Source organism: Colias eurytheme, chromosome 1, assembly GCF_061535395.1.
Source record: "Colias eurytheme isolate Ceu_HAF_F1 chromosome 1, ilColEury1 Martin Lab GWU primary, whole genome shotgun sequence".
Classification (NCBI taxonomy): domain Eukaryota; kingdom Metazoa; phylum Arthropoda; class Insecta; order Lepidoptera; family Pieridae; genus Colias; species Colias eurytheme.
The window spans coordinates 6300595-6310537 of NC_142980.1; the positions used below are offsets into that span (position 1 = coordinate 6300595).

Below are 9943 nucleotides of genomic sequence, written 5' to 3' on the forward strand. Positions count from 1 at the left end.
TTTGATCCATTAAACAGATCGGTAATTTATTATATTTAAAATGATAAAAATAGGGGTAGCCTTATAAAATCTTGGCCAGGCTATAATTAATAAAAAATTAAAAAATGATTTCTTTTTAAATTTCACCAATGAGTTTAACGAAAATATTTAACACTAACGGTAATTACACAGCCTATAGAAAATGCAAACCGAGGGTTGACTATTCTTTTCCTGGCATATCGTTCGGGTTGCCAGGTGTAAATAGGTATTTTGATCGTAGTTATTTTCACCTATTTGTTTATTGTATTAACCAAATATAAAAATAAGCGCTGTTTTATTGTGAATACGATAATATAGGGTTGCCCGTAAAAAGTCTGTCCTGAATTACGGTTGCCGAATTACAAAAAGAACTTTTAATGCGACTGCAGGGGACGTGCAAAGAGGTCCAGACTCTAGTATTCCGTGCGACAAGGACACAGGGTTATATAGCTGCGCGCGGCGTGGCTGTAGAAAGTGGCAAAGCGCGCATGTTACTAGTTCGTCCAATTATAGAAAAGAATAGCGATAGACTTGTTATATTTAATTTATCAAATTTACGTATTACTACATTATGTGTAGTATTTGAATTATAATGACAATACATTATTATCCTCAAAATTACTAAATTGTAACGTTGATCAAATTTATTATATTTCTTCTTTCTTTCTTCTTTTCTTATATTTCTATCTTTCTCTTCTTTCTATATATTAGTTGATGCAAAATATTACTGTGTACAAGTCTGTCTGTCTGTGTCATTAGTGTTAAATTTTTTCGTTTAACTCAATGGTGAAATTAAAAAAAAACTTTTTTCAATTTTTTATTAATTATAGCCTGGCCAAGATTTTATCAGGCAACCCCTATGTTTTATCATTTTTAATAAACTAAATTACCTAAATTACCTATCAAATAATTTTTATCCATTAAACAGATCGGTGAAGGTCGATGTTATATGGGATCTTGACTATATTACGTTATTGTAGACAAGTTGTAAGTATTTGTTTTCAGTTTACACTGAACTGTTAAATATTCGAAGATTCTATTTTTCTTGTTTTTATCAATTTATTAAAACAAAGAATCAATTGTAACTTAAACGACTTCTCGTTATAATATTATGTGTTTAATTCAATTTAAAATGAAATTTTATTATAATTACCCGTCTAGTTACCAAAGAAAGGAGGGTACATATCGGATGAACATCTTAGATAGAATATTGCAAAGGAGTGTTTGGATTATCTAGCACTGTTCAGAAATTGGTAATCGAATGTTTTATATTGTTAAAATTGCAGTTTTATATTATTGCTGTTATGGTGTTTATCACGGTAAATAATCGTTACAGCTAAGTAATATTAAGTAGGAATGTTGCAATGAAAAGTAGAATAATTAAAATGTAGAATTTTTATTTATTATGACTGGATTAGGCACAGGCATTTGTACTTTTAACGTCCCTAATAATGCGTTAGAATTTTCCAAACTTAAGAGGTTTATATAGAAAACATTTTTGTGAATGACAACAATAAAGTAAATGTCCCTGCTGCTAATTTACTCTTAATTTACTCATAGTGTTAAATACAATATCGATTGCTATAATCAGTGTTGGTAATGAAGTATGGAGTACAACGTCGGGCAATATATTAGTAGCTGATAGTAGATCTGAGTAGAACTGTTTGTTTAGCCTAATGTTTTCTGTCCGACACAAAGGTAATGCACATTTCAAGTTCCATAATCATATTAAACGGTTTTTTAATTAATTCGTGTTTTATTTTAAACTCTTCTCTACATTTCTGGATATTATACCTACTTCCTTATTCCTATACGTATAATAATGTGGTCGACATTGTAAATAACAGTTTTCAATAGTAAAATCATAATGTATTTTTTATACATGGATATTAAACCCTCGTGGGTCGGAACACAGATCTGTGCAAAATCATCATCGCCGGCTGGATATGAGCTCATTGTAATTCAGATATAGTTTAAATCTGCCTAAACGACTATTGAGTTGTTAGCTTATGAATGACTGAATCTTAAATTATTTCGCAAATTTTAATAAAAAATCATTTAGAAACTGTAAACAGAGCTCGATGTGGAATACAAGGGTATTCCAAAACGAGGACGTCACTTCGAACATTTGCTTTGAACACAAAATGTATGGAAAATTCAATGTATGGGAGTGTTTAATGTAACTTTTTTTGGATATTTCCCGTTTCATTTTTTAAATGTTATAATTGTCATTTTACTCATTAGGTAAAGGGCTTTCGGTAACAGTATAAAGTTTTTTGATATCTGCAATAGTTACGGAATAATCGCCTGTGCACACTTAACGATTACACCCTGTATAGTTTGGTTATCTATCTACTTAACTTTAAAATTTACAAGTCTCACAGGTTGATATCACAAATTTTGATATCGAAAAAAATCGGTACATCAGCGCCGACCGCTGGGATTTTTCCTACAGGCGACACCTTTTTTTTAAATTTATTTTCCACTTTCTTAAATTACCTGTTTATGCAAACAACTCTTTAGATACAGAGTGAATCTTAGATTTACAATAATAATTGATGTAATCTTAACAATCGCCAATGCTTTATCGACAAGCGAGAAAGTTTTACAAAAACTATTGTCAAATCATAGAACAATAAAGTAATCGGAGGTATGTTTGTTATGTATGCGTTAATACACATACATGGCCATCGCGGCTTGGAGAAAACAAATTAAACTGCTAGTTTTGGGATAAATATATTTTATTTAAATCAAAAAATATGGACCGCGTTGTACGCTCTAATGTCATACAAATTACGAATAAGCTATAATAATATAATCTCTAATCAGTTAATTCTGATCTGGGGCCGTATTATGACCTCTTATTTCCAGACAGTTGACGCGGTGAATTGAACTGACTGGGAAATTACCAAATAACCAGCCATGTCTATTGCGATCATAATTTTAATTTGCCAGTCAGATCAATTCACGGCGTAAACTGTCTAGAATTAAGAGGCCCTGCTACAACCCTGCAATCTTAAAATAACTACGTAAAATAAATAACTATAAATACACATTTTAGACGATTTTTTTCATCTTAATTACACGTGTAAACAAATTTAATTATACACGAAAATATAAATAATTCAAGCATTTATTTTTCGAAATCCAAATTTTTAGAAATATAAGTACTTGTTTTGTCAAAGTTTGTCCAACGCCGGTTAAATTTACGCCTAGATTCTATATTCTTTATTAAATAATCCTCAAATCATGATTCAAACACCCTTGAGTTAAGATTTATTGTTACAATATAGAAACCATTCGTAAATAACGCCAAATAAGTGCCAACTGCGGGATAATATATACTTTATTATATTGCATTTAATTAAAATTAATTAATAATGCCTAAACAATTAATACATGAAATAAACAGTCTTCTTTTTTATAGTCATACAGAGTGTCCCAAATATGTAGATGAATACATCTCGATTCTACTACACGCATATTGACGTAAACATTTTAATCTGGTAAAAGTATAATAAAAAATAAAAATAAAACATACTGTTGATTTTAATAAGAACGATAAACAGAAATAAGTATGATTATTATAGGGTAAAATATATTTTTTGCCTTATTAAAAACACTCTGTATTAACAATATTAATATTTAATAAAATACCAAGGTAGACCACAATAGATGTGTAACTATGAATAATAGAATACTGGAAATTAAACCCAGTATAAATAATTACAAAAATAAAATTTAACAATACTAAATACAATTGCAGATATTAAAATATACTAATAAATCCAAATTAATATTAATTTCAATACTTTTAACTAATTAGAAGTTGCCTTAAATTATTATTTTGATTATAAAAAACGTACGACAGCTACAATTCGCCAATGTTTTGTTGCTTATAATCTAACATTAAATATGTAATGTTTTTGATAAGCACATTCATGCTTGCAAAAACGATAAATTTTTATTAATTCAAATTATTGACGCTTTTGCAATCATAAACCAAATTGAAAATAAAAAGCTTATGCATATACACAACGATTAACTTGATATATACACTTAGAAATAACAAATCCATTAATATATTAGATATTACATCTAGGAATATCGGTCAACTATTTTAAATACAAAACTACAAATGTAATTAGTTTTCAGTAGTTAGTCTTAACATGGTTGCTTGCACAAGGAAACTATATTTTTTTTTACTGAGATTAAAAAAAAAATAAACATTGATTTTATTAATAGAATATATTTAAAAAATTCTAAAGTAATAATGTGATAATCAGTGAACCTTAATATTATGTTAACATTGCGGCATTTTACATATTTAATGTGGGCGTTTTAATTGTGGAAAATAATGATTAATATAATAGAAATGATTACAATTAATATAAGCGCCAAGTAGACTTTCTTCTTCCGCAGCTTATTCTGCAAAACAATACCAACCAATGAACAAAATATATTGCCAACCGTGGATTAATATAGAAATTATTATAATAAATACATATATTGAAAAGATCTTATCAAACAAGATTTTCTAGTGATTTTATCAGCTTGATTGATATCAGTTGTATTTATGAACTCAATATTTATATATCAACAAGTAGATGATTCTATTCTTCGCTTAAAATTCAGAACAATCTTTATTTATATAAAACGTTGCGGAATAGCTAGGATAATATTTTACCCTTCCAAAATGGTTCGAAAATTAAGCAATATATAGTGCAATATATTAGCGTGCTCTCAACTTATGAGAAGAATATGTAAGATACTTAATAACTAGTATCTACCACCTACAACTTTATGGAGCAAATTCCATTTTCATTTTCAACTGACTTAAAGGAGAAAGTAATTCGACTGTATTTTTTGTGCTTTAAAGTTGGTCCTATTCAAATTGTGTCCCATTCTGCCTATATGAAGGCATTTTAGTTTTCCAGTTCTAGTAAAAAATAATGAATTATTCAAAGGTTATTATAATACCAAAAGCGTACCTTGTAATTAGCAGCTTGATGCAACTCCTGCACTCCGCTCTCAACGTTCTGTGAAGCGTATTCGACGTTGGATTCTATGGAATCCACGACTGCGCCTTGGTCGTGGATCATCGCACCGAGCTCTTTGAATATCTGGTTCACGTCCATGATGTCACTCTGAAATCGATATATAGTATCTTTAATTTAATTCGATCTTGGTTTGTCTGGCAAAAATCGCTTAGTCCGCCCTCTGTACATATTATAACTTGTATCACTCTTATATCTTGTATTTTTGTGTGCAATAAAGATTGTTTCATTCATTCAAAAATTCATTTAGAAACTGTAAATAAACAGAGCACAAAATGTATGGAAAATTCAATGTATGGGAGTGTTTAATGTAATTTTTTTGGATATTTCCCGTTTTGTTTTTAAAATGTTATTGATGTCATTTTACTCATTAGATAAAGGGCTTTCGATGTCAGTATAAAGTTTTTTGATATCTGCAATAGTTACGGAATAATCGCCTGTGCGCACTTAACGATTACACCCTGTATATACAACAATCTATTACTTAAGTTACAATCGTACCTCAAGTTGTTTGATATCCTTCTCGCGTTGTTCGAGCTCGAGCATTTCTCGCTCCGACTGCATGGTGAGCTGTTCTTGCTTCCTCACATTTGTGTCACCCATCTCCACCAACTCTCTGTTACTACCTAATTATACAGAAATAATAATTGTATATTATACTAGCTGCTCCCCGCGGTTTCACCCCCGTGACTCATCTCCTGTTGGTCGCAGCGTGATGATATATAGCCTATAACCTTCCTCGATAAATGGGCTATCTAACACCGAAAGAATTTTTCAAATCGGTTCCCGAGATTAGCGCGTTCAAACAAACAAACTTTACAGGTTTATAATATTAGTATAGATATATAGTGAATTGACCGCCTTCTTGGTACAGTAGTAAATGCGTGTGCGTGGAACCGGTCTTGAGTTCGGTGGCGACGAAGAAAAAAAATTCACGGTCTGGCAGCACAGAAGGTGATCACCTACTTGTCTCTAAAGAAAATCAATCAGTTAAACAGATGTATGCATAATGCATCTGCCTCTTACCTACCTCAGTCAGTGACACGGGACTTCACTTTTTTATAGTGTTTCAATTGTTGATAACAAAACTAATATAATTGTATTTGTAACAAAACTAATATAATTGTATTTGTAACAAAACTAATATAATTGTATTTGTATTTGAAGTACATATTATTTTTAAAATGTCAATACAAAAACAGTAGTGAGTAGATAGTAAAAATGCAACAAAGTCATTAATTTTGTTGAACAATTGGAAAGGACAATTTTTAATAGATGGTGGTCATAAAAACAATGCTAAAACTAAAAATGTTGCTTTTCTGTATCATTGTTTGGATTAAAAAAAATATCTCTTGATGTTGATAAACAACATTTCATGAATCCACCTCTATATCTTACAAGAAATATAATCAACTCAGTGTAATATAACTTAGTGTGAAAACATTTTATAACTATTAAGGAGCTTGGAGTCAATAAATTTATGCAACAAATAATGGTGCAAAATAAATGATTTATTTATTTATCATTACTGAATAAAGTAAAATTTGATGTAAATTGGTCAAGTTGTCTGGACGTATATTCAAATATGTACATTGTCATTCAACCATTTAGCGTATATATAAGACTTTTTTTTCTTTTCCCTTTTTTTTCTAAATAAAAATTATACTTAATGCGATATTAACAATAAATGTGTTTTATTTTATTTAATATAAAGCTAAAGAATTGAATTATTTGTTAGAAAGTGCTAATCTCAGTAACTACTGGACCAATATCGGGGCAGAACCCAGATAGCTTGTTAATAATATATTGCCAATACCATGAATCATTGACTTTTAACTACTATCGTTGAAGTAATGATTCATGATGAAACTGGTCACAATTATAATGAGAAGAAAATGTTCATAACCAGTTTCAATTCTATTGGAAATATTAGAATTAGCTAATATTATAGAATTTTGTGGAAATTATTATGTAGGACGAAAAGTTTTGTACAGGCTATCAGAGAAATAATCAGCAAGTTGTGACACTGGCCCTTGATGTTATAATTGAATAAAATGTTATATAAGCAAAATGATTAATGATATACATCACTATCACTACATAGTATAAAACAAAGCCGCTTTCTCTGTCCCTATGTCCTTTTGTATGCTTAAATCTTTAAAACTACGCAACGGATTTTGATGCGGTTTTTTTAATAGATACGAGTGATTCAAGAGGAAGGTTTTAGTATATAATTTATTAGGTTTTAGACAAAGTGGGCGAAGCCGCGAGCGGTAAGCTAGTAATTCAATAAAATGTTGTACATATAACAAAATGAAAAATGATATACATATTTGATATTCTATATTTTAATCACATATTTTATTTCCCTAAAATGTTTCAAAACTATAAATATTCCAATCAAGATAATGTTAATTATGTTAAAATTTAAGATAAACATGGCATTTTTTTCATGGTTATCCTCCTAATGATATCACATTGTTCTATAATAATCACACTTAATAATTATCAGTATTTAAAAAAAAAGAAATCATGTTTAATATTTCCTGAACAACAATATATACATATATTTAAATTTGGTGTTTCATGTAAATGCATTGATATAAATATATAAAAATGCTATCAAATAATACCTAATTTGAATAAGATTGTGTAATCAAAATAATTCTAATGTTGATAAAATATGTAAATGTTTTCAACGCAAGTGTTTTTTTATGTGTAAAAATAATAATGTCTGTTAGAACACAGAGCGCTGACAACCTTTTTTTCTCTAAAGGAAATTAATTAATGTATCAGCCCCAAACCCCATGAAGGGACACAACATTTGACATAAATAAGTTCACAGAGAGATTTTCACTATCGGCCGGTTTCCAAAATGAGTATTTGATGTTAAGAATGTCTCAAACTATTTTTAATGCTGTTTAATCATTTTCGTGTAAGTGACATAAGCTTTCTCAAACCTTAATCAAATTAATTCTCAATTCAGAAACCAGCCTCATATCTTTAAACAATTCAAGAACAAAGTAAAATGCAAAATCATATTCTATATGATATCATATTTCATCAAGATAGATAGTATTATCTTTGTGTACAAATACATAAGTATATTTTTGTAGACAAAGAATTGTTTAACAGCCTTTCGTAAATGGAAAAAAAAATGAATAAATCGAATGGATCTATTTACCTGTAGCAAATGGATCACCAATGTTTATATTTTGTGCCTTCACTTTTCTGACATCTTCTTTTGTCTTCTGCGCTGCTGCTCTTTGTGTTGCCTGTAAATTAATTACTTATAATGATACCTGTTCTCTTGCTTCCACTAAGATATTTTGGTCTAAAACTGCTACAATGTTCTTGCAAAAACAACATGTTAGCAAATAACCCATTATATTAGTAGCATTATACCATCAAAAAAAAATTAGTTGTTTGTAAAGTAGGTTTACGATCGAGATGTTTACGTGATAACGTCTTATTGGTGGCAGCGCTCGAGATGAGACGGGAGATCGGTCCGTCTCTCTCTCGTTATACCTGCGATCGCGCTCGTGAGGTTTTGGTGTGACACAAGTTTCTGAACATGTCACCCGACTAAAACGATTTTAAAAACATTATCACGTCAACAAAGAATGGTGGATATAACTAACCTGGAACGCATTGAGAGTAGCCATGTACTCATCGCTGAGTCTGTCTCTAGTCAACTTGTTAGCTGGCTGGTCTGTCTGCATCTTCATCAAGTCCATTATCATGGACGATGTGTCTTTTGCCAGTTTCTGAGTGTAGTTTTGTATCTGGCGACTATAATACAACAATAGATGTGAATCAATGTGAAGAATGTGTTCCATAGGCATTATAAAGAAAAAACATTTTGGCAATTAACAACTAATGAAACAATTGCTTAAAATTAAAAAGTTAGGAGATAATTACAAGCAAAACATAAGGAAAGATATCGGAATCATATAATTATATTTATTTTTTAACAAAAACCACTATTGTAAATTATTCTTATTACAAAGATACTAACAGCTGTTTCCTGAGCTCCTGGGAATCTTGAGGAGTTTGCAGCTGGTTGACCATCTTGGACATTGAAGATACTGTAGATACACAAAAATATGTTTCAATTATCACAAAGTTTATAACATTTTTTAATAACAAAGAACTTTATATAAATAAATAGCATTAAAACATACCATTGTGTGATATCTTCTTGATATTACTTGCAATTGTTTGCGACAAGCTCTGAAAATTATCATTGACGTCGTCGATCACACCTCCTTGGTATGAAGTTTCCATTTTGATCTGTGGAAATCTGCAACCAAGTTAATTTATAAGACCTTACTAACATTGACACTGTACCCCAGTACCCACAACACAATGCACTAACCTTAATCAAATTATAACAGATTTGATTTGATTAACTTAGTAGTTATGACGTTCTCTGTTTCATATACGTAAGTGTGCGATGTATGAATTTTTTTTGATCATAATACAATATAGATAAGAAAATTTAATAGTGTAATAGAGCCGTGTATTTTCAGAAACACATCATAAACATAACAAAGTATAGAAGACACTCAACGAGCTCATTCAATCACTTTTCACGATATAGCGCACTATCAACAAAAATCTGAAATCGGAGTTCTGAATCACAATTTACATTAAAATTTACTAATGACAAAACGTCGACACCTCTGTGTTTGACGTTTCCAGTTTCCACCCATAGAGTAAGTTACCACTTTTTACCCGTGAATTATTATTGCCAGCAGTCAAAGCATAAACAAAATAGAATATTTGTATCTTATAATAATTTTAAAACAAAATGTAATTATATGCAAAGCTATTTTTTTTACTGCAGTTTTAATTTAAACAACTAA

The 9943-nt window shown here is 30.0% G+C and overlaps 1 protein-coding gene across 1 annotated transcript; it reads right to left on the minus strand.

The window, feature by feature from the left end:
• Nucleotides 1-2741: 2741 nt before the first annotated feature.
• Syx7 (syntaxin 7) lies at nucleotides 2742-9780 on the minus strand. The gene is made up of 8 exons (XM_090102212.1): nucleotides 9454-9780; nucleotides 9260-9378; nucleotides 9094-9163; nucleotides 8717-8867; nucleotides 8260-8350; nucleotides 5577-5701; nucleotides 5010-5165; nucleotides 2742-4446 (listed from the first exon to the last, which is right to left on the minus strand). Exons 2-8 carry the CDS (start codon nucleotides 9360-9362, stop codon nucleotides 4360-4362), a joined length of 783 nt encoding a protein of 260 aa, XP_089958338.1. The 5' UTR covers nucleotides 9363-9378; nucleotides 9454-9780; the 3' UTR covers nucleotides 2742-4359.
• Between the last annotated feature and the right edge of the window lie 163 nt (nucleotides 9781-9943).

Excerpts from the sequence above, each read along its gene's own strand:
- Syx7 (XM_090102212.1), bottom strand. The coding sequence starts at position 9,362 with ATGGAAACTTCATACCAAGGAGGTGTGATCGACGACGTCAATGATAAT. Across the intron at positions 9,164-9,259 it reads CAAGAAGATATCACACAATG|TATCTTCAATGTCCAAGATG; the intron begins GTATGTTTTAAT and ends GTGTATCTACAG. Across the intron at positions 8,868-9,093 it reads CAGGAGCTCAGGAAACAGCT|TCGCCAGATACAAAACTACA; the intron begins GTTAGTATCTTT and ends GTTGTATTATAG.